Source organism: Lutra lutra, chromosome 2 (genome assembly GCF_902655055.1).
Source record: "Lutra lutra chromosome 2, mLutLut1.2, whole genome shotgun sequence".
Classification (NCBI taxonomy): Eukaryota; Metazoa; Chordata; class Mammalia; order Carnivora; family Mustelidae; genus Lutra; species Lutra lutra.
This window is the reverse complement of record NC_062279.1, coordinates 141422971-141446376: the sequence shown is the minus strand read 5'-3', so window position 1 is coordinate 141446376 and position 23406 is coordinate 141422971. Positions and strand designations below refer to the sequence as shown.

Below are 23406 nucleotides of genomic sequence, written 5' to 3'. Positions count from 1 at the left end.
ATCAGGGCCGGGGCTGGACCCCGAAGGCCGGGCATGGTGCTTGGAACCGAGAAAGCCCTCTGTACATGTTTGTGTGTGTGGACAATGTGTGGGGCTCCAGAGCTCTGTGCCCTGGTCTGGATCCCCCTCTGCTTCCTGTAATGTAGGGTGTGAGGTCCCACACCCTAAGGGGGTTGTTGGGGTTGTTAGGGGTCCACCTGCAGCTGCCAGCCCTCCCCCCATCCTCAGCATCAACTTCTGGTCAGCCCTGACATCAGGGCTTATAGCCACGGGCCCCCAAGAGGGCCAGGTGTGGCTTCAGCAGCTAGCTCTGGGCCAGGGCAAGGGGCAGGCAGGCTCTGGGCAGTCCTGAAGTCAGGGGACACCCCAGGCAGAAGCACTAGGGCCTGTCAGGCTCCCCTGCATGCCATGGGGCCGGGACACTGCCTGCGTGGGACGCATGTGGTTCAGCCCCAGGCCCGGGCCTTGGCAGCTCTCCAGGTCCCACCCGCTAACCGCCCTGCCAGCCTGGCACGCCAGGAGAAGACCGCCCTCTGGTGGGACCCCTTGGGCTGGCTGTAACGCCAGCTCTCTCCCGCCTGTGTGCAGGAACAGCTTCCAAAGCCATTCCACAGGCCCCAGGGATGCTGCCTGTGCAGCCAGTCCTGCTGGAGACGGCCCCCAAGGTGGGCCCAGTCCCATCCCATGAGTGGACGGACAGGATGACTTTGGAAACCCACGGGTAGACCGTAGGTCTAGGCCGGAATCGCACACAGGCCACCCATCACTCTGCTGCCCAGCAGAGCCCCCTCCTCTTCAGAGAAGCTGAGTGTCACAGGTCACCTGGTCAAGAGGAGTGTGCTCCCTCCCCCACAGCCCCTCCCACCCCATCTCTGCCCCTGCAGAGTAGACACCTGGGTCAATGGATGCCAGCCCAGGGTGGGCCCGGCGTGTGCCTATGGGGGACATGGGGGGACGACTGGGAGGGGGAAGCAGGCCAGGGCTCCGAGGTTAGAGGTCACCGCCTCTGGGAACCTGGCCCCCAGTGGGCTGGGCACAGCCCCTCACTCTGTCCCTCTCTTCCCACCTGTCTGCAGGAGGTATGGTCCCCGCACCTCATGCCCTGTCCCAGAGCAGGGGGTGCTGGGGGAGCGCTTAGTGTCCATATGCTCATTGGCTCATGGGGTCTGTCTACAGACACCTGTGAGCTGGGCAGCCTGGAGCCCAGGGCCAGGTTGGGGCTGGGCGTGTTTCTCTGAGTCCGGCCCACTCCTAAAAGACTGAGGTGGGGGCCAAGAGCCCAGCACACCCTGGGGCCTGGCTGGTGGTGCCAGGGGACAGGGGGCCCTTGCCTCAGCCCCTGGAGCCCCTCTGGACAGGGACGGGGCCAGGGAGGGAAGGGCCAAGTCCCCGCCACAAGCCTCTGCTGGCAGGCCCATCTCAGGCTCGCCCAGACCCTCAGTGGTTGGTGGTGGGCCCCCCAGATGCTCTGGGCCCAGGTGTGCCTCCTAAGTACCCGCACTGGGACTGGGACTGCCCTGCAGTTTGTGGGGGCCTAGGTTGGTACCTGGGGGGTCTGCAGGGCGGAGGGTAGGTGCAGGGGGCAGGACTGGTGCCCCTGATGGCTGGACAGGGATGACAGGGAGGTGACCCCTTGATGCCCCAGGGTAGGGGTCTGGGAGACCTAGCGTGGAGGCCGGGCCCATGGGACAAGTCACTGCTCTGCTGCAGGAGGCTGAGGCCAGCCCAATGGCACCCTCTGCAGGCCGCTGGGCACAATGACTCTCTCTCAACCTTAACAGCAGTGGGTGGAAAGGGTGAGGGCAGCCCGGGGCTCTTGGGGTCTGGGGTCCTGGAAAGGGAGGCCTCTAGGAACCAGGGCCAGGGTGCGTGGGGCTGTCCCCCACGTGCAGCCCTACAGGCAGATTCTCCACCTCAGGGACATGCCCCATACCCCAGCAGGGCCCCCAAGGCAGCCTCCACTGAGTCAGGACTCCCTTCTCTGGCCTCAGGCTGGCCCTGGGGGCAGCCGTCTGCCCCCAGCATGTGGTGGCTTGCTGGCCTCGACCCTGCCAGGACCTCTCTGAGAGACCGCAGGCGACAGGAGCCTAGGTGTGCACACCCCGATCCCACGGGCCCAGGTAGCATCTACACTATCTGGCCTTCTCAGAGTGCAGAGTGGCATAGTGGGGAGGGGGTCAGCCCAAGAAAGGACCTTCTGGGCACCCGCTTGGCCACGTGGAAATCCTCCTTCCCACTGAGGGGCCAAGGAGAGTTTGGGGTTTAGCCTGGGCTGGGGGCAGCTGGGAGTGGAGGCAGCACCTGACTCCAGGGGGAGGCCATGGCTGGAGAGAGCTACAGTGGCCTGCCAGTGTGGAGGTAGGGGGGACACCGAGGAAGGCTGGTCCCCCTGCACCCCCATTCTGCTCCTCCCCCATGGGCCCTCTCAGCGGGGTGTGGATGGCCACAGCTCCAGGGAGGACAGGTGGGGCGGGGGGCGGGCCTCCCGCCCTGCAGTCCTGGTCACGGTGAGGGTCGCAGTCCCTGGGCTGCCCTCACAGGATCCTGCGGGCCTGCCTTTGGCGACAGGCCATTAGGTCTCTTGGTTCTGGAGGCTGAAGTCTGAGCTGCGGTGACGGCCTGCAGACCTTCTCACAGTGGCCTCATTTGGAGGTGAGGTCTCTCCCCTCTCCTCCCCACCCTCATGATTGCCCTCACCTCACCCCTCGCCTGAGGTCCCTCTTCTTGATGCCATCCCACTGGGGGTAAAAGAGGGAGTCTCTGCAGACTTGGGGGGCCCTCCTCTCCTGTGCTCTAGGAAGGTGGGGGCAGCCATGTGTCTGGGAGGCAGCCCCGGGGTGCCCCATCCACAAGGTCTCTGTGGGCATGCTGCCGGCCTATGGACACTACTTCCCTCCTGCTCAGCACTGGGGATCTGAGGCAGCGTCCCAGGCCAGCCCCCGAGTCCTCATGCCCCCAATCTGGCAGGAGGCCCCAGGGTACTGCTGGTGTCCCATGCAGGGAAGGCAGGGGTGTGGGTGTTCAGTCCCGCGGCTGTGTGCCTGGCTTGGCCATGTTTACCCGGGGAAGCCCAGTGCCAGGCCTACCCAGCCTTGCCGCCCTGAGTTAGCTCGGGCTCCAGTATAAACACCCATTCAGCTGCACAAGGCCCCTTTGTCCTGAAAAGAGGTTCCTGGCCCAGGATGCTGACCGGCGGCCCGTGTCCTCAGCACGGCCGGCTGCCCCCAGTGGCCTTCTCTGGGCGGACTCCTGGCCAGGCTCCGAGAGGCTCTGTGGGGGACAGGGCCTTGGTGGCCGGCAGGCCGGCTGGGCCCGGTGAGGAGCTGGCTACGACAGAGCCTTCGGGGCAGCCCTGACCCTATGAGGAGGAGCGGGAGCCCTGCGGCCCCACGGCCCCACGGCCCCCTGCCCGGCGGCTGGAAGGGCCTGTGTGTGGGTGAGGCCCCAGATGAGCTGCAGTCCTGAGCACCAGGTGCCACTGGGCCTGGAGCAGAGGCGGGCACTCTAGCCCAGGACAGCCAGGCGTGCTCTTGAGGACATGCCTTCCAGGCCCAAGTGCCCGAGCCTGAACCTTGAGCGGGGAAGCCGGAGTGCGGAGTGGCGGTGAGTCTCTTGGAGGCATCACAGGCCCTGAGGGGAGGAAGCTGCTGGCTGGTGTGATGGGTCAGACCTGTCTGCCAGGGGCAGCGATGGGTGGCCTCTGCGTGGAAGGGACACTTCTGTGTGAGCCTCATTTCTAGGGTCCCTGGGTAGGGCTAGTGAGGGCGGTTCCCAGATGCCAGGGAAGCTGTTCGAAGTGGCTTTAGAGCAGAGAGCTGGTGGCTGGACAGTGGTATCCTGGGGGGCCGCCCCAGGGCCTGGGCTCCAGTGCAGGGGCCGGTAGCAGGTTCTGGAGCCCAGGAACACCCTGGTGGCCATCTAGAGAAGAGGCCCTATAGGAGGTGCCTCAGGGTTGGGAGACATCGTGGGACAGGAGACAGGAGGGTGGTGCAGGCAGTGGGGGGGCTCCCCGGTTCCTGCTCCCAGCACTGGGCACTTTCCTTCAGATGCTCTGAGAGCAAACATACCCTCCACCTGTGGGGTCCTGGGTGCCCTGGTGGCTGGCCCCACAGTCCCCTCCCACTCTACACTGAGTGGTGACTTTGGGCCAGCAGCGCCCCTGGTGGTGGCTTGGAGGGCCTGCTGCCCACCCTGAGGTCCATACTGGGGAGGCCAGCTGCCAGCAGGAGTCCCAGCGTGGGGCGGTGGCACTGGGGAACTCAGAGGCCTCCTACCTGGGCAGGCCTTGGCTTGGGTCTCTGTGCCGGGTCCCCTGCTCCCTTTTGCTAGCTGTTCCTCCTCAGACCTGAGTGCCAACCACTCCTTACCCCTGTCCAGGTACTGTTTTCCTCACCTGTGCCCTTTGCCTGCTCCTTGAGGAGCTTCTGCCTGGTTCGGAAACCACCTGTCCCAGAGGTTCACCTTCACTCAGCCACGCCCCCTCTTGGCCCCATCCCCAGTGCCAAGCAGGCAGTGAGAAGGAGATGGAGGGAAGGACCATGCTTGGCCATGTCCAAGGGTCCAGCAAGTGCATATGGCAGGCCCATCCTCTAGATATGGTCCTGACAGCCACCGAGGGGTCACCAACTCAGACACCCACCTTGACACCTGGCTCAGGAGATGCTGGGCCTTTGTGCCAAGTCACAAATGCCCACTGTGGTTGGTAGGCTCTATAGCCCAATGGCCGGTAGAGGCATGGGAACTCCATCTCAGACTCAGCCCAGGAGGCATGGGGTCCAGCTGGGGAACCCCACCTTCCAGCAGATCATGTCAGGCCCACCCCGGTGTCAAGCACGGCACCCAATATGATTGCAGTTGTTCATTCACCATGACCACAAAGGACCTGAGCAATGGATGCGGGGACCACAGCCCCGTCGAGGGCCAACCACCCCAGGCCAGTGGCAGCACGGCCGTGTGAAGGCAGGGCTGGTGCCCCCTGGGCAACCACGAGGGGCACGGGCCACAGCCGCAGTGGCCAGGTTAGCCTCTGGCCCAAGCAAGAAACCCAAACCGGAGTCAAAACGGGAGTCAAAACGAGAGCATCTTCAACACTTGAACCAAAGGCAATCTTTATTTATTCTTCTTTTTAAAGCAGTCTAGTTTAAAAACAAGAGATCAAGAGAGAAGAACAGGAAAGCTTCCACAGACAGGCAGACAGAAAGATAGGCGCACGCGTGCAAGCGCGCACACACACACAAACACACACACGGGGCAGGGTTGTGTCAGATCTTCTCCATCTTGGAGATGAGGTCATCACAGATCCGGGTCAGTTCCTCGTTTTCCTTAGTCTGAAGGAGAAAAATCAAATCCTCATTTGTTTTTCTGAACATTTTACTTTGAAATCCTCACTACATCTCACGTGGGGCTCGAACTCACAACGCCGAGTTGCTCAAAGAGTTGCATGCTCTTCTGACTGTGCCAGCTGGGGGCGCAGAATCCTTGGGTCTGGAGCAATTCTCAGAAGCGGCAGCCCTGGAGTGGGCCATGGGCTGCCTTCAAGTTATTGGCTGATGCCCCTGCCCCAGGGTGGATCCCCAAGCCGTCCCGAGCAGGCAGGGCTCCTCCCCTCCCCCCAGCACCAGGGGTCCCGTGTGCCCACCTTTTGCTCCACTGTCTTCTCCAGCGAGTGGATGCGCATCTGCTCCTTCCTCAGGCTGGCCTGGAAGGCCAAGGATTCCGCTTGGGCCTTGCTGCGCACCTGGGCAATCTCCTCGCTGGCTCTGGGGATGCCAAGGAGGGGGCTGAGTGGTCAAGGCCAGGGGGTCCCTGACCCGAGGCTTGCTAGGTCTTGCCCCGCCCACTCCCACCAAACTCACAATTGGAGCTTCTCCTCCGCATGGGCCTTCAGGGCCTGGTACCGCTGGCCCTCTTTCTCTATCCTCGCAATGTAACCCTCCACACACTTCTTCAGCGACTCTTCATTCTTTAGAGAACGCGCAGATGTGAACTGCGCGGTGTGTCCTCTGTTGGAGCCCCCCAGGTCTCGCTTTTTGGACAGGTGTGGACAGGCCCACCATCAAGGGTTTCTGGGGGTGTTAATCAAGCAGCAGCTCCGACGAGGAGGGCCACGGGGACACAGCTGGACACCTACCTGTCCCCCCGCTCCGCCAGGTGTGAGAACGGACCCCTGGCCCCTCACAGCTGCCGTAGCCCCCATGCTTCTGGCAGGTACTGCTGACCACAGGAGGGCATATCTGGACATGGGGCTGGGGCCATCCACCTCAGGGCTGTTTGGGCCCAGCTTTGCAGCTGAGTCTGGGTCTGGTTTCAGACCATGACAAAGCCAATAGTTGAGGGGCAGGGGGAAGGCTGGAGATTGAGGCCCCGATGCGGTGCCCCCACCGCCCCTGGGCCTTCCAGGGCCCCCTGAGCCCTCATCCTTCACGGCAACAGGCCCCACCTTTGAGCTTTGCCCCTGTGCTTCCTTCTTCCACACATCAGGTGACACTTTCTAGGCCCCCTGCCCCCACCCCCAACACAGGCCTGTCTCAGCAGCTGTGCGTGTGGTCACTGCATGCCATGCGTGCATGTCCCGATGCCCTCTGGAAGGGGACCAGCTCCTCCAGGTGACTCCTCTTGCAGAGGAAGAAAGGGTCAGCCACGGGAGAGCCCTGCCCGGTCGTGTGCCCAGAATGCTGGGCAGCCCGTAGGCCCCATGCAGTGGGGCCACTGAGGTCCAAGGGGCCCAGACCCTCCTCCAGGAGGCAGCCAGTGGGCATCCTAGGCACCACTCAGCCTGCTGGGGCTCTGTCTCCAGTCTAGGCCCCATGGCCCCTCTGCTCAAGTCCCCGGACAAATAGTAACCTCCGCCAAGCCTGGGTCCGCTGGCAAGGGAAGGGCACAGCCAGGGGGCTGCCCAGGTGGTCTGCCTGGTGAGTGAGCAGCTTCCGGCCCTCAGCAAGGTGAGGCCATGGGGCAGGCTGGCTCCGTGGCTGAACACGATGCCCCGGGGACGCCATGCGGGAGGACAGGCACAGGCCCACTTTGCACCACCTACCTTGCGGTAACCCTCGATCACCTCCTTCTGTTTCTCAAACCGTTTGAAGAGGTCAGAGAAAGACTTTTCCATGGAGCTCAGGTCTGCAGTCAGCTGCTCTTTTTCCTTTAGGATCTTCTGGATCTCTGCTTTTGCAAGTTCCTTCTGCTTCTGAGCCTCCTCTTGAGCAAAGAGAAACAAGCACTGTGGTGAGAGCAGCCCCCACATGCTGGTACCACAGGCAAGGGCCCGGGATGTGGGACACATGCGACAGGGGAGGGGTGGGCAGCTGGCTGTGGTCCTGCTGAGGGCTGGGCGACAGGCACCCCCTCCAATGTGATCTTCCAGAGCAGAGCCTAGGGGGCCCACAAGCCAGCCCTGGAGGGGTGGGTGGACAGGGCCCCAAGGGACACCAGGCCAGGTCCCCAAGCCAGGGGCCTCTGGGAGCTTGAGGCTTTGCCCAGGGTGAGGACTGGTACTCACTCCAAGCCCCACCTGACAGGTCCAGAGCCTGACACCCAGGGATCCCCTGGGGACATGGGGGGTACACCCTAGATACAGTGAACATGGCAGGGACCCCAGATGCCCACCTGGGGCCTGGCCAGCTTTGGGGCCAGCAAGCACCAGTCCCCCGGCACCACCCAGCTCTGACCACCAGACGTTCCCTCACTGGCCTTGGTGGCTCCACCACAGGGAGGCCTGCGGCTGCCAGCACTCACCCATCGCCTGGTACACGATCCCCTCAAAGCCGTCCATGATCTTCCTGTGGGGAGAATGGAGGTGACCGTGGCCGCCTGTGCCGCCCATGGCAGGTATACCCAAGCCGCCCGGCGAGCACTGTGAGCCTTACCCCATCTCCAGGTTCCTGGCGCGCAGCGTCTCACACTGGCTCCTCAGCAGCACATTCTCCTCACGTGTGGTCTCCACCTGCACACGGCACGTAGCACATAGCTGCTGGGCACCCCTCACACCCAGGGTCCCGGGGACAATGTGTCAGAGTCAGGGGAGTGGCTGTGAGGAGCCCCGGTCAGCCCAAGGACCTTGTGGCTCCCAGGTGGCAGCAGGGCCAGCCAGTGTCCAGGGAGAGCACTGCCTGTCGGACACGACGGGGTCCCATCAGCCCCCAGGAATTGTGTCTGTGCGGGTGGAGAGGGGGGGGACACCTCCTGCTGTGGACAAGGCTGGGAGAGCAGCTGCAGAGGGGGAGGGGCCCAACCACAGGACCTCCTGGGCCAGCTCTGGGCAGGACAGGGGGCCACAGGCACTGAGGCTAGGAAAGGACTTAGCAGCCAGCAGACGTGGCCAGCCTGTGCCTGTGGGGGATGCTTGAGCCCCTCTGTGTGTAAGTAGCTGCTTTGGGAGATGCTGGGGGAGACACTGGGGTGTGAAACCAGTGAGCGGACATCTTCGGTCCTCCCTGGAGCCACAGGAGGAGAGCTGGTGCTCATGGCTATGTACTGTGGCACCCCATGGGAACCTAGCCTCCCTACACCCTGGCCTCACCGCTGCATCCAGGTCCTTCTGGCTGTACTGCAGCACGTCCACGATGGAGCCCATGGACAGCGGTGGCCCCCCAGGCCCAAAGATACAGGGAGGAGGATCCAGCACCTGTGGGGGGATGACAAGCTGGGCCATATGTTCTTTTGGGAGGCATCCCCACCTCTACCCTACTGTCGGGGAGGACAGGCCCTCAGAGGCCAGGGGTTCCTAGGGCAGCAGGGAGTTCCCCCACCCCATGCCAAGGAGGGGTGCTGCACCCACTCGTGTCATCAGACCCCTAACCAGAGGCCTCTCTCTGCATCACAAGGGGAAGAGCACTTACGGGAGCATCTGGGGGTCCCAGGAAGTCAAGTTCCACGAGCTTTGCCTCTGGCAAGCTTCCTGAGGAAGGCACGGCCACATCCTGTGCACTGAGACCCCGAAACAGAAGGTAAATGTGCTCATTTCCCCCAAAGGCCAGAGAACAGCCTCTGTTACAACCCTTCAACTCTGCCTCGAGTCTCCACTCCTGTGGCATGAGCTATCACCTAGCCACAGGGGCCCACCAAGCCTCATGAGGACAGGCAAGCGTGGGATTGGACCCATAATCCCTTCTCCCGCACCCGAGGGGTCCAGAGAGCCCTGAAGTCTACCTTTCCAAGAAGAGTCATGAATGTCCCCATTTAGTCTAGAAATCTTGGGTCGATGGCTGCCCACCTGCCGCCCTAAGCCCCAAGGGATAGAGGGGAGGCGTACCTGCTGGTCTCTGGAGCCACAGGCCCTGGTCTCTGAGGGCTGTCCTTCAGGAGCGGGTCAAACTTGAGGTACAAGGACTGTTTTCTCAGGGCTGACTCCTTAAACTGGAGGAATGGGTAAGTTAGCAGGTTCACCAGCCTCCCCGATGGAGGATGGCCCCAAGGCAGACCCCAGCATGCAGCAGCGTGTGCTCAAGCTCCCCTCTCCACGGGAGCTCCAGACGGGCACCACGAGGCTCCGGGTGCAGCTTGGGAAGGGGTCCCGGGGAGCCCCTGATGCCCATCACGGAGCGGACACCAATGGCGTGTGTGAGCCAGCCCATCGTGATTTTGGAGGTGGGTCAGTGGCTCAGGGTTGTTCTAGAAAGCACCCCCTTTGCAGAGGTATACTCTGGAAAAGGCTGCCATGATGGTGCGGTACTCACCGAGGAACCCCCAAACTGCTCCAGATAATCCACCTCAGCTCCTGAGCCTAGAACTGAGCGGGGGAGGCATCAGTGCTGCTCTCACCCACCACATGGGCACCGTGAATAGCAGTCCCCTGCTTCTGGCCCCCTGGCCCTCAGGCGGGGCTGCCCGGAGCCCTCTCCCCTGGGGGCCACCAATCCTGGTTCACACTAAGGACCGCTGGGGCCAAGACAACTGGTGGGATTGTCCCGTGTTGCTGGGAGCCAAGCAGCAACTCTCCAGGTACGACAACCACAACTGTCCCAAGGGACCCAAGTGCCAGGGCTAAGAGCTATTATTTAAAACTACTCTAGGGGTGCCTGGGTGGCTCAGTTGGTTAAGTTACTGCCTTCAGCTCATGTCATGGTCCTGGAGTCCCAGGATCGAATCCTGCATCGGGCTCCCAGCTCTGCAGAGAATCTGCTTCTCTGACCTTCTTCCCTCTTATGCTCTCGCTCTCACTCTCTCAAATAAATAAAATCTTAAAAAAAAAAATAAATAAAACTACCCCTAAAACCATTTTTGAATTCTGGACAATGGAACTTTCACTTAAAAAAAACCTGAGGATGGCTCCCCGTCATACACGAAAATTTACTCAAAATGAATAAAAATCCCAAACATAACAGCTATAACTATAATGTTTTTAGAAAATGTAAGGGCAGACACTTGCAGTATCACATCTGGCACGGATTCCTTAGACTTCACACCAAAAGCACAAAGAGCAAAAGAAAAAGAGGGAAACAAGACTTCAGGGTTAACATCTGTGCTTCAAAGGATGCCACTGGGAGAGAGAAAGCCCATAGAACGGGAAACGATTCCTTCCATGTCACCTATATGGTAAAAAAAAAAAAATCCTTACCTAGGATAGATGGGAAATCATTACAACTCAGTAATAAAAAGCCAATTTGAGGGGCGCCTGGGTGGCTCAGTTGTTAAGCGTCTGCCTTCGGCTCAGGTCATGATCCCAGGGTCCTGGGATCGAGCCCCGCATCAGGCTCCCTGCTCAGTGGGAAGCCTGCTTCTCCCTCTCCCACTCCCTCTGCTTGTATTCCCTTTCTCGCTGTGTCTCTATCAAATAAATAAAATCTTAAAAAAAAAAAAAAAAAAGCCAATTTGAATCCAACAGCAGGGCAAAGGACCCAAGCAGACATTCCACAGAAGGTGTGAAAGGCACATGAAGACTCTTGTCAGCAGGGGGATGCAGATCAGATCCTCAGAGGGGGCGCCCCCCCATGGCTGGAGGCTCGAATTGAAGTCCCAGAGGCCCCCAGGGGCTGCCGAGGCTGAGGAGAGTCGGGGACCTTAAACACGGCTGCTGCTTTGGAAAGTAAGCTGGTGTCTCCTCAGTGTCACCCAGAGCTACCATGTGACCCGGAGTTCCCCTCCAGGGTTCGTGCCCAAGACCAATAGACACTCATGTCCAACACACCTACACGTGAAAGTTTGCGGCAGTCTCACTGAGCAGACAACCCAGATGCCCCTTAACTGGTGAACAGAAATGCTAGTTGTCCCTCCGCACGGCGGCACACCCTTTGGCCGGGACAGGAACAAGCAGCGATACACGCTACAAGGCAGAGGACCCTTGAACACCTGATGCTCAGGGAGAGAAACCAGACCCGAGAACCCCCTTGGGACTCGGGGGTCCCTGGGATTGTCCGGTCATGGACCAACCCTGCACTCCGGTCCTGGTCTCCTCTCTGCCTGTAAGTTAAGCCTCATCAAGACCCCGTCAACCTTCTCTCTAGTGAGACAAGTCCATCCTAGATTCTCACTTCAAGAGTCCAGACCCTCCCTCCACCCCCGTGGAAGGTCAGTTCTCTGTGGGGACTCTGTGTGGACTCGCCATTCCAATAGGATTTCTCCACCAACAAGGCGCCTGCTGCCTGTGTGTGTGTGCACAGAGCCTCTTTCCAGATCTGATTTCCGGTCCTGAAATCCCTTACAGCAGGAGTATGTCCTGGAAGGATCCAGAGCATCTGTGCACATCGCTTCAAGTCAGAGAATAGAGCTGCCTTAGGGCAGTCTCTGGAAAAATGTCCCTGAACACGGGCATTTCTGGAATAGCAACCCGCCGGCGGGGATAGACAAGTGACCTGGGGACAACGTACCCTCAGTGGGGTCTCGGAACTGCTCCTCAGCCAGCTCTGCGGTGGGCTCCAGGCCCCGTGGAGGAGTGGGGGGCGCCGGCTCACCACCCAGGCTGCCCCTGGGGGCTGGTGCACCTGCAGGGTCCGCAGCTCCCTCCTGGAAGAAGGGCAGCTCAGTCTGGGCATCTCAGGAGGCCCAAGGTCCCGTGTGTGGCCTGTACTTGCCCCAGTCTCGTCAGGATGGGGGTGGGGGGAGCTGGGGTGCCACACCATGTCACACCTGATCTCTCCCCACCGCCCTCTGCCCACGTGCACGGAAGACGATGGATGGCCTGGGCTGAGCTCATGTCCCTACCTCGCCTGCTGTGCCTGGGGTCCTGGCTGCAGTCTGCACCCCAGGCGTGTCATCCGAGGAGAATGAAGGCACCTGCCTGAAGAGATGGTGTCAACAGGGCCTGTGCCCCAGGACTGAGCTGCCTCCTGCCCTGTGAACCCTCACCTTGAAGGCCAAGGGCTATGTGAGAGTTCCCAGCAGAGCCGTCCCCACCCACCTCAACTGCTCAAGAAGCATGGGCTTCCCAGGGGGACCCAGCTCACAGAGCAAATTCCAAGGGTTTACTTGTCTGATTTCACCAGGAAGCTGGCAAACGTGCCAGAGTAAGGGTCCCAGGGGGCCGGACCGGTGCAAGGAGATGGCCTACAAGACTGTCAGGATGCACTCCTGGCTAGGGGGCAGCCGGCATGCATCCCACCAGAATGCTGCCTGGATGAGTGCTAGGGGACCAGGCCCTGGCTAAGTGCTGGGAGAGTGCAGCGGGAGAGCCCGAGGCACAGGGGAAAGCACGGGGAGCTGCTCCATCGGCCCTGGACTGGCAGACGAGATCCCCTCAAGCTCCAGGGTGCTTCCAGATCGTGCTCTTAGAAAGCACAAGCTGCCGTGGAGGGGACGGAACCAGGCACCACTGCGTGTTCTCCCGCACAATCTCTCCCGAGCCCCCTGCAGTGCAGGAGCGCACCCTCTGTGGTCTCGGGATCCAGGCCGGGCAGCTGCCTCCCGCAGCCCGTGTGTGCCCAAGCCCCTTCTCTGGCCTGGGTCCTCCAGCACGCACACTGCTGGGCACTACCCCCCACCACCACCAAGTACTCACAGGCTCGGAGAGGAGGGCCCCGTGGCCTTGGGACTAGCAGATACCTCCTTGGCCACAGGCCCGGCTGGCCTGTTCTGTGGGCATTCTGAGGGCTGGGCCTCTCCATCTTCAAATGGGTTAAAGTTTGGGTCATCCAGCTTGTTCCAGTCCAGGCTGTAAGACCTCTGGGGCAGGGGAATGGGCCCCTCACTGGCCTCCTCAGGGGCCTTTTCCTGCTGCGGCTCTGACATCCCAGAGGAAGGTTTAAGGCTAGGTCTCGTCCCCAGTTCCCTCAGTGCGGGCAATGTTTTGCTGGTAGCATTGTCAGAGAAATCAAATTCTAGCTCTATGGGCCTGCCATTCCACGAAGTGGCTCTCTGACCATCAGCTTCTTTCTTCTGAGGACTTGGGGCTGTGGCCCCTTCAGCCTTCAGACGGCTGGCCAGTGTGGCATCCCCAGGACCAGAGGGCTCTTCAGGGCCGGCCGGGGCCTCACCAGGAAGGTCTACAGGGGGCCCTTCTCCACCTGCTCCTGCAGGGCAAGTCGTAGGGGGCAAAGCAGCCCTAGCTGAGGAAGCAGGGACCCAGTTTGGGCTTTCTCTGGTGGCTTCGGGAGGGTCTTCTGTTTGGTCTGGGGTAGCCGTCTGGGAAGGGTCTTCTATGATTTCCAAGGTGGAGGGAATACTCTTTTCTGAGAAATAAGAATGAACACTTTCCTCCAAGGCTTGCTCGGGGCTCACAGTCATTTGTCCTAGAGAAGCCACTTGATTTTCAGGACGTTTTGGCATCTGGGGAAAGCTTGAGGGATCCATACTGGCCAGGTGAGCTGAGGTAGGTCCACTGGAATGCTGCCAATCTTCAGGGGTTGGTCTCACATCTGCTGGAGCGGGGATGGCATTGGCCATCATTGGTTTGTGGAGAATTCCATTGGTCATTTTGGTGTCCACTTCCTTGGCGAACTGTTGGCTTTTTAGAAACAAGCTTAGTTAACACTAAAGAATCTGTTAATTTTTTAACTAGAACTTAATCCATGAGAAAACATTAGCTAAAATCAGTTAAGAAAAAAAAGAAAAAAAAAAAAAAAAAAAAGAACATTCAGTTAATTCTCTTCTTAGGATTAATTTTCACAAGTATATACTCATAAATCAAAGCTCGTGGACCAATGAGAGCACGCAGGTTTCTGGGAGAGCCGAAATGGGAGAAGTCACAGTCAAGGTTTTCTCTGCTTGCCTATTTCCCCCTTTCATTTGGTGACCACCAGCTACACAGTCCGGGGCACAGAAGGATCAAGATTTTCACTGAAGACAAAGATAAGATCGAGAGCTCTTGACAACACCCAAGGCTGACTCGCAAACAGAAAGGAGACCCCAGTGGGTATGAAAAAAAGAAACCTATCCACATAGCACTGGAGATGTGCGCAGACATTCCATGAAATGAGACAAACCAAAGCCAGGCTGGTGTGTTGATAAAGGCACAGTAAAGGAGCACAACATAAGACTTTTTTCTTTCTTTTTTTTTAAAGATTTTATTTATTTATTTGACAGATCACAAGTGGGCAGAGAGGCAGGCAGAAAGAGATGAGGCAGGCTCCTCACTGAGCAGAGAGCCCAATGCGGGACTTGATCCCAGGACCCTGGAATCATGACCCAAGCCGAAGGCAGAGGCTTTAGCCCACTGAGCCACCCAGGCACCCCACACGACATAAAACAAACTTATTTGGGGCGCCTGGGTGGCTCAGTCAGTTGGGAGTCTGACTTGGTGTTGGCTCAGGTCATCATCTTAGGGTCATGAGATCAAGATGCTTGCTCTTTCTCTCTGCCCCTCCCCGTTTGTGCTCTCTCTTCACAAATAAACCAAGAAAACCTTAAACAAAAAAACCTTGAACTTCTACAAATTTCATCATCCACTCTTCTACTAACAAGTGGCTTCTAGTGCGAGCCACTTAATATGCTGGGTAACGCCCTGCACAAGCTCACAGCAGAAACCACGAGGAACTTGACCAGATGCTACTAACGACAAAGTGGAATTTTCCTGCAGCGTCCACTGGAAAGATTAGGAATTGCAGTACATCAAGCAGCATCAACACTTACTTCTCTTTCTGAGTCCGGTTTTGAGGAGAGTTTTCTAAGCCAACAGTATCCTCCAGAGCAAAAGGAGCCTCGAGCTTGCTGCTCATGCTAGGACTTAATATCCGGTGTGTCTGTGGGTCCCGCAGAGGAGTCTGGAAAGTCACCTATTGGGGGAGGAGGAGACCGGTTCAAGAATTCCAGTTTTCACCCACTATTGTAGCAGTGCCCTGCCCTCTTCCACAAGTCCCCAGGTAAGCAAGTCCCAGAGGGACCTAATGCATGACACATGGTAGATTTACACAGGCAAAATGTGCTTACTTTCATAGCTTTGAGTACGCTCTTGGGTGGCACATTTTCTTTCTGTGACAGACGAAGAACAGATAGTCTTCCGGTAAGTTCCGGTGGTGAAAACAGGAACTCACAGTTCTCTGCACTTTTGTCACCAGTGACGTTTTCATCATTATAGATCTGCAGACTCATTCTGGGAAAGCAAACAATTGGCGTCAGTATGAGGGCTGTGCAGTCTGGATGAACAGCCAGGGCAAGGAGCTGGCCCAGCAGGGCAGACGTCCCCATCCTGCACAGGTGGGTCCCATCTCATCATGTCCTCTACCAGGCAGTCCTTGTCCTGTTTTAGGGCAGCCGCCGCTGCCCAGGAAAAGAGTGGCAAAGGCCTTCAGCCCACAAAACAAGGAAGGAGAATCGGGTCCTCAAAACAACTTGGACTTATCGAGGAAAGGTCAGGAGACTTGGGTATGGGCCTGTTAGAAAGCCTGGGTCTCCCCTCAGGCCTCTACTGCAGGCGCTGAGGCCACAGCACAGCTGAGCTGGCTGCCATGTTAGCTGTGAGCAAGAAAGCAGGCTTGCTCTTTTGTCACAGGCTGGGAGATGGGGGGCACACTGTGGCACCATGAGGGTCCAGGCCCAGAAGAGAGTGGGACAAGATGGAGACCAATAAAATGGAGGATTACTTTGGTGGGGACTGGAGGAGTTTCAACACTGAGGCTTGGAGTCTAGAAATATACACCAGCGACCTCCACAGAGGCCCAGAAGGTTCCAGAACAGTCCCCACTCCCCCTTCCCAAGGTCCTCATGATGGTCACTAGCAGGACATTCCCAACCCAGGAGTTGCCAGAGGGCCTGTCCATGGGAATGTCCCAGGTGTTTGCTGGTGGCAGGGGTACTGGAGGCTGCAGCTTGAAGAGCAAGGCTGGGCTGGCAGGGGCAGAGGGAGCAAAGCTGCCCTGAAAAGAGGGGAGTCAGGGTAACAAGATGCCCTGGAAGGTATGGGGGTGGGGCCCTGTGTGTGAGCGCAGGAGAAGGGCAGGAGGGAAGTGGGGGCTCAGAGGCTCCTGCATCCAGACGGGGTGGTGTGAGCAGCCCCAGCTTGGCCAGCAGGCCCACATCTGGGAGTGGGATGGCTGTGGGATACTCCAGGGAGGGGGCCTAGAGGACACTTTCCACAATGCCTCGCCTGAGGAAGGTGGGAGAACAGCCGGGGCAGTCTCTGTCAGGCCTGGCTTTCACTGACAAAGGGGAGAAGGCTCCCGAGCCGAGGTGGCCAGGCCAGACCTCCCATTAAACGGATGTCCAGGTCCGTGGGCAGAACCCAGAGGAGCTGCGCCCAGCAGCTGGGAACAATCAGCAGGAACCAGAGGGCGGGTGCAGCTGGAGTCGGCGAGGGCTCACAGATGGGAGCTCGCAGGTGGAGCGTGGACAGAGGAGCACAAAGGTGCCCCCAGAGGAGGGAGGGGCTGAGGATCGGGTCCAAGAAGGGAGGGCGGCGAGCCGGGAGCGCAGAGGGTAGGAGGTGTACACTCGCAAGGCGCGGGTACAGGTAGGGTTCGAGGCTGGAACAGGTCACAAGGTGACGGCGAGGGGAGGCCGCCTTAGGACACCGAGGGGGAACCGTAAGGCAGGAGACCCTCGGGCGTCTCCGCCCAAGGGCTGCGGACGAAAACCAGCGGACCCGCGGGGTGCCGGGGACTCCGGCAGGAGGGCGCCCATGGGAGGGCGGCAGCAAACACCGGCGGAGGGGGGTCCCAGGGGGCGGGGGTGACGAGCGGACGGCGCACCCCGAAGCCGCGGGAGGAGCAGCGGAAGGAGGAGGGCCCGTTGGGGGCGGGCGCCGCCCAGCTGCCCCGGGCGTCAGGGCGCGGGGACCGGAGGCTGGGGGGGACGAGGTGGGGATTGAGTCCCGAGCCGGGGACTCCGTCGCCACCATCGCCTACCTGCTGGCGGCCACGCGAAACCGAGGGAGCGGGAAGCGCGGAATCCAGGAGCCCGTTCGCCCGCCGCCGATTCAAATACCGACGGTTGGCGCGCGCGGCCAATCAGCGCGCGACGGGGGCGGGACGCACGCCGCGTCGCGGCCACGCCTCCCGGACGCCGGCGGTCCGCTTGTTGGGCGCGCCGGAAGCCGTCGGAAACCCGGCTTGCCGCGCCGGCGGAGGGGCGGGGCCGCTGGCGGGCTGAGGGTGGCTGGGGGGGGCGGGGGTGAGCTCTGTCGCGGACGCGACTGGGCTGCGCGGAAAGGCCAGAGCCTAAGAGCCATTGGCCCGGGTCTCGGCTTCCCCAGTTGTGAAATGGGACCGGCTGCAGCTCCGCCCCAAAGCGGGTTGTGAGATGGAGCCGAACTCTCAGGAGAACAGTCGCGGTCCCGACGCTTCTGGCTGAGCCAGACGCGGCAACTCCGTATCCCAGGGTGCCCCGCGTAGATGTGACGTCTCCCAGCGCTCCTCACGCCAGCCTGCGGACGGGGACACCATCTCCCAGAATGCCCTGCGGGCGGCGACACCGTCTCCCAGAGCACCCCGCGCGGGCCTGGCGCTCGCCTGCTGCCGCCCACCGGCTCGGAGTTCTCGGGTCTGTTTCCCGTCGCGGGCTGCGGGGCTCTCCCTGACGGCTTCCTGGGGGCCGCGGCAGCGCGATGGACAGCCCGGAGGTCACCTTCACGCTGGCCTACCTGGTGTTCGCCGTGTGTTTCGTGTTCACGCCCACCGAGTTCCACTCGGCCGGGCTCACGGTGCAGAACCTGCTGTCGGGCTGGCTGGGCAGCGAGGACGCCGCCTTTGTATCCTACCACCTGCGCCGCACGTCCGCCACGCTGCTGTGCCACTCGCTGCTGCCGCTCGGTGAGCAGGCCGGACCCTCCCCAGAGGGTCCTCGGGGCGGGGCGCCGGCCTGTGTCCTCGGTGGGCGGAAGTGGCCCCTCGGGCTCGCGGCCGAGTTCCGGGACCCCAGAGGTCGGGGAAAGTCGGGGGAGGGCGAGCGGGTCCCCGGTCGCTCGGAGCAGAGGAGAGACGCTGATCCCGAGAGCCGTGGCGGTGAACTAACAGCCCGTGTGCTCTGAGCTGGGCTTCTCGCGTCCCCGGCTCCCGAGAGCGGAGAGGAAGGTACTGGCGGCAGGTGGCCGGTGGTGGAAAGGCAGGCTTAGAATATTGAGGGGAGGGCAAAGGGGATGATGCTTCGCCCAGCTGGGGCAGGTCGGGAGTCATTTCGTGGAGGCAGTTCCCAGGAGAGGGACATGAGTTAACTGATTGTAACAGGAAGGTGGAGAGACCTGGGAGAGCAGGAGGTCTTGTCCCAGGCTTTGGAAGGTGGGTGCGGGAAAGGAGGCAGAGATGGGTAACCCCATAGGGGCGTCACAGGTGCAGAGGATGGCGGGGTGTGTTTGTGTGGCTGGCGCAGGATGTTCACAGGTGGTACAGGGGTTGGCCCTGGGCGGAGACTCAGGTGCTGTCTGGCCTCTGAGAGGCTGGTTTGTCAGCTGGTTGGACAGGGGACTGGCTGGAAGTCGGGGTACTAGATATGTGTATGTGGTTCTTTGGAGGATACAGAGCAGAAGCAGGTCTGGAAGGGCAGATAGCTGCTGGGGGCCATGTCTATGGCTCCGTGGGCACAGGAGTTTCCAGCTGTCAGCAGGGCGCAGCAGCCTGGGCCAGGTGTGGAAAGCCTCCTGGAGGGGGCTGGGTTGAGGCCAGACATTCACAGGAGGGCTGCCTGCCCACGCCAAGGACACAGGGCCTTGGTGGCAGTCTGGTGGTCTCCTTTGCCACGGGATCTGTCTGCCTGCTGTTGGGGTAACTGTGTGGCTTTCTCAGCCTGAGGCCCCAGCAGCTCTGTGAGGCAGGGATGAGGAAAGTGTGGCTCGGAACCTGGGCCCCCGAGAGGGTCGTGGGTTGGGTGTCTGTCTTGGGAACTAAGGGTCCCCCACAGCTTTCTGGAGTCCCTTTAGCTACACCCTTTCTGTAAGCCTGTGAGTGGCTGGGCTATAGGCAGGCTACACCAGGACAGAGAAGCTGGAGCTTAGGGAGCTCAGTGACTCATGCAGGTGGGAGGAGCTTAGCCTTGTGGCCAGTCTCAGGGTCTTTTTCTTCCTTTTGACCTTGTTTTGTAAAAGCTTTGAAACTTTGTATGCATGTTTTCTACTGCTGCAGGATAAATTACCTTAAATGAAGTAATTTGATCGACAGCAAATGTTTACTATTATTTTGTACTCTTAAAGTGCTCAGGCAGGTATCCATTATCTACTTCAGTCACTATGATATGCAAATCGGCATATGGAGATGTGGCGTTCCCCATTGTTTTCTGCTTTCTGTTTGGAGCACAAAACTGAGCTCTTGGGATGGGCCACACACTGATTTGCCTTCTCGGTGGGGGTGGGGTTGAGAGGCCAAGATCCCACCCCTGGGAGGCCAGCGTGCAGCTTGGCTTTGGGTGGCAGATCCTTGTATTTGTTTTTGCTTTTTTTCAGGCTTTCCTATTTCTGTAATCATGTATTACTTGTGTAAGGCTAAAGTAGTACATTAGAAACGTCTTTTTCTCCTTTATTGTATTACTGTCGTGGGCGAGGGTTGAGCTGGGCCAATGTGGAGGCAGGTAAGGTGCACCTGCCTTGGGGTACCATGGCCTAGCCCTGAGAGCTGACCAGGGCGGCCTTTGGTGGGCACTTTGGAGGGAGAACAATGGCCTGGCAGCCCCAATTCCTGCTGAGGCCCTTCCTATCCTTGTAGGTTACTACGTGGGTATGTGCTTTGCAGCCTCAGAAAAGCAGCTCTACTCCCTCGGCCAGGCCCCAGAGGCCTGGCGGCTCTTCCTCTTGCTGGCAGTGACTTTGCCCACCATCGCCAGCATCCTGATCTACTACTGGTCCTGTGATCAGTGGGCCCGCCACCCGCTGGCCCGAACCTTGGCCCTCTATGCCCTCCCACAGTCAGGCTGGAGGGCCGTGGCCTCCTCAGTCAACACGGAGTTCCGGCGGATCGATAAGTTTGCCACGGGGGCACCAGGGGCACGTGTGATTGTGACAGACACGTGGGTGATGAAGGTGACCACATACCGTGTGCACGTGGCTCAGCAGCAGGATGTGCACCTGACCGTGACAGAGTCCCAGCAGCATGAGCTCTCCCCAGACTCGAACCTGCCTGTGCAGCTCCTTACCATCCATGTGGCCAGTGCCAGCCCTGGCGTGCAGGCCTTCGACATCCGGTAGGTGTGCGCGTAACCAGGGCAAGAGTAAGGCTGGGGCATGTCAGAGGCAGCCAGCCACCAGGTTCTAGTCTTGGGCTCCTCTGGGAGGCAATGATGCGTTGGAGCAGGCTCCTCTATCCACCCCACCAGTGGAACTCTCCCTCAAGGCCCCTTGTCCCCTCATGCCCCTGGAGGTACCCCCCGCTGCTGCTCTTACCATGACGGCTCTTTTCAGGGGAGCATGTTAGGCATGTTTGGGGGGATGGTACAGGACCGAGGTTTGATGGCTGCTTTGGCTCTGGGGCCCAACCAATGTCTTCCCATCCCATTCAAGCTTTGGACAGTGCATTGTCCCTCTACTGTGACCCCTTTGTGCCTGAACTTGTTGAGAGCCAGGCATTCTGTGTCCCACCTGCGATCCACTCACTTTTTTTGCCCCTCCCTGCATCCCTTGGGGGCAGGGAGTTGGTGCTGGTTCTGTGGGCTCTGGCCTCAGGGTTATCTTTACTGGCTGGTCTACTTCAGGTGACTGGGCTGTGCCTGGGCTCCCATGTTGTGTGTGGTTGTGGGTGTCCTGTCACTGTAGAGGCACCTTGGCATCCCCAGCAGGAATGATGGCCCTGCCCTGCAGAGGGGCCTTGGTTCAGTGGCCCCAGCCCAGCAGACCCCACCTTGTGCAGGCTGAACTCCACGGAGTATGGTGAGCTGTGTGAGAAGCTCCGAGCACCCATCCGCAGTGCGGCCAACGTGGTCATCCATCAGAGCCTGGGCGACCTGTTCCTGGAGACGTTTGCTTCTCTGGTGGAGGTCAACCCAGCCTACTCAGTCCCCAGCAGCCAGGTGAGGGCTGGGTGGGGGCAGGTGGGTTCCCACAGGCCAGGCCCTCTTGGTAGGATGGAGGGGCACAGGGCTATCTGGCCAGGCTCCCTATGACACCCTTGGCCCACCCGCAGGAGCTGGAGGCATGCATTGGCTGCATGCAGACACGTGCCAGTGTGAAGCTGGTGAAGACCTGCCAAGAGACAGCTGAAGGCGAGTGCCAGCAGTGCTACTGTCGTCCCATGTGGTGTCTCACCTGCATGGGCAAGTGGTTTGCCAGCCGCCAGGACCCACAGCGCCCTGATACCTGGCTCGCCAGCCGTGTGCCCTGCCCCACCTGCCGTGCACGCTTCTGCATCCTGGATGTGTGTGCTGTGCGCTGAGCCTGCTGGCCAGAACAAAAAGTGGCCTTGGGGGCCCCGGCGAGACCTGCTAAGGACCCCACAGTTACCATGAGGAGCAGCCAGGGCTCCAGGCCCTCGCTTGTGTTGTCAGCCAGGGGCTCTTTCCCTAGCATGACGAAGGACAGCAGTTTTTGTTTAAAAAGGATATTTTCTTCTGTAGCAGTGGCAGTGGGATGGGACTTCAGTGCCTCCGCTTCCTTTCTTCTTTCTCCAGGTGGGGGCAGGTGCTGGACTCGGAATATGGTATGGTGTGGGGCCTGTTTCCAGGGCATTCTGAGGCTGCCTGAACTGTCTTCTGGAGACCAGGGTTCTGCCCCCATGGCCCTAGCCTGAACCACTTGCCTTAATTTTATGTAGCATACCTGCCTTTCAGTTACATGCCAAACCCAGGTTCATCCAAACTGGTTGCAGTTTGTCCTCCAGACTCCTGTCTCCAAGCTGGCTGGTGGCCCTGTGCCCTGTGTCTCCTCTGCACCCCACCAGGCTTCTCAGCCTCTGGGGAGAGTCCAGCGGTGCAGAAAGACTGGGGTGCCACTGCAGGGTGAGAGCACTGCCTGGGACTTCTGGGTGGGGTGACCCTACCTGCCACCTGCCCCGGGGAGAGATCCTGGACTCCCTTTTAGAGGCTGGCTTCTCTCAATTCCTGTTCTTCAGCTGCATGCTTGTGGGGGTTGCTTGTCTCCTGGAGGGCATGCACCTCTATGCCTACTGCTGCCCCATGAGTCCAGAGAAAGGCCAAGCCTGACTCCCAGCCAGAGGGGATACTGAGCTGAAAACAACAGCACTGTCCTTGCAGACAAGCTTGTTGGGACACAGCACAGGGCTGGCCACAGCTCTGTAAGGCCACCTGGATCAGAAAGTGTCCTGCCTCTTCCCAATTCCTGGTGGCACACGTAGGAGGGCAGGAGCAGCCAGGCCATTAGGCCCAGCTCTGACTGATGTGGTTGTTGGAGGGGGCCCTCGTATTTGTAGCCCTAAGCCTCCTAAACCTGGCTGTTTGAAGCAGGGGTGATGGACCAAGCCGGCTTGCCTTGGCTAAGGCCACACTGAAGCCCAGGGATTTTGGAGCGGAGGTGGTTTAGCCTCGTGGGCCGCCAGGGTACCCCGCCAACTGAGGCCAATCAGAGGGGACGACGAGCCTAGCGTCAGCCGAGGGTTTCAGATGCTGTCGAAGGACTGGGTCGGGCTATTTTTATTACAAAAGAAAGCAACTTAGTTTTTTAAATTTACTGTTAGCTGAGCAATACAGTATTTAATAAAACGTTAGTCCGATGTACATACCGGAATATTGTGTTTTTCCTGATAACTCGAACTGGTAACGGGCGAAACCGACTGGGAAGTGGCAGCGCTTTGCCCATTTCTGTCTAAAATGAGGCGGGAGGCGGGCGCTGTAGGAGCCGCAGCCTCCATTTTCCCAGCTGCCCGTTCCCGGGGCTCCAGCGGGGCTGGGCCAGGGGTTCCTCAGAAGGGGTGGCGGCCACACGGCGCGTGGGTCAAGAGGGGCGTGGAGGGCCCGCGTAGCGCAGCCACGAGCCAGGGGCCAGGGGCCGGAGCGCGGCGGAAGTGAGCTCAGCGCAGCGGGGAGAACCGGCGAAGGCCGGCGGCTTAGACTGCGGTCTCCCCTTCCGGGTTCCCGATTCCCGCCTGCCCAGAGGCCGCCCCCGCGGGGTCGACCAATCAGAGGCCGCCTTGCCGGGCCAACCAATCAGAGGCGCGTCCTCTCCCGGGTCTT

The 23406-nt window shown here is 59.9% G+C and overlaps 2 protein-coding genes across 4 annotated transcripts; one reads left to right on the top strand and one right to left on the bottom strand.

Moving 5' to 3' along the window:
* Nucleotides 1-5091: 5091 nt before the first annotated feature.
* Nucleotides 5092-17364, bottom strand: TACC3 (transforming acidic coiled-coil containing protein 3). The gene is given in 17 exon segments (XM_047718609.1): nucleotides 5092-5327; nucleotides 5639-5759; nucleotides 5856-6043; nucleotides 6045-6065; nucleotides 7037-7197; nucleotides 7735-7778; nucleotides 7866-7942; nucleotides 8519-8623; nucleotides 8838-8925; nucleotides 9251-9354; nucleotides 9675-9727; nucleotides 11805-11940; nucleotides 12139-12214; nucleotides 12932-13876; nucleotides 15001-15143; nucleotides 15298-15460; nucleotides 17211-17364. Coding segments are annotated over 16 exon segments (2490 nt in total). The 5' UTR covers nucleotide 15460; nucleotides 17211-17364; the 3' UTR covers nucleotides 5092-5261.
* Nucleotides 17365-17454: 90 nt separating this feature from the next.
* Nucleotides 17455-22950, top strand: TMEM129 (transmembrane protein 129, E3 ubiquitin ligase). 3 transcript variants are annotated; one of them, XM_047718610.1, is made up of 4 exons: nucleotides 17455-18113; nucleotides 19995-20469; nucleotides 21132-21291; nucleotides 21405-22950. In XM_047718610.1, exons 1-4 carry the CDS (start codon nucleotides 17909-17911, stop codon nucleotides 21651-21653), a joined length of 1089 nt encoding a protein of 362 aa, XP_047574566.1. In that variant the 5' UTR covers nucleotides 17455-17908; the 3' UTR covers nucleotides 21654-22950. The 3 variants fall into 3 exon arrangements, with proteins under 3 accessions (XP_047574566.1, XP_047574567.1, XP_047574568.1); XM_047718611.1 differs by lacking the exon at nucleotides 21405-22950 and having other exon boundaries at nucleotides 21058-21166; XM_047718612.1 differs by lacking the exon at nucleotides 21405-22950 and having other exon boundaries at nucleotides 21061-21151.
* Nucleotides 22951-23406: the final 456 nt, after the last annotated feature.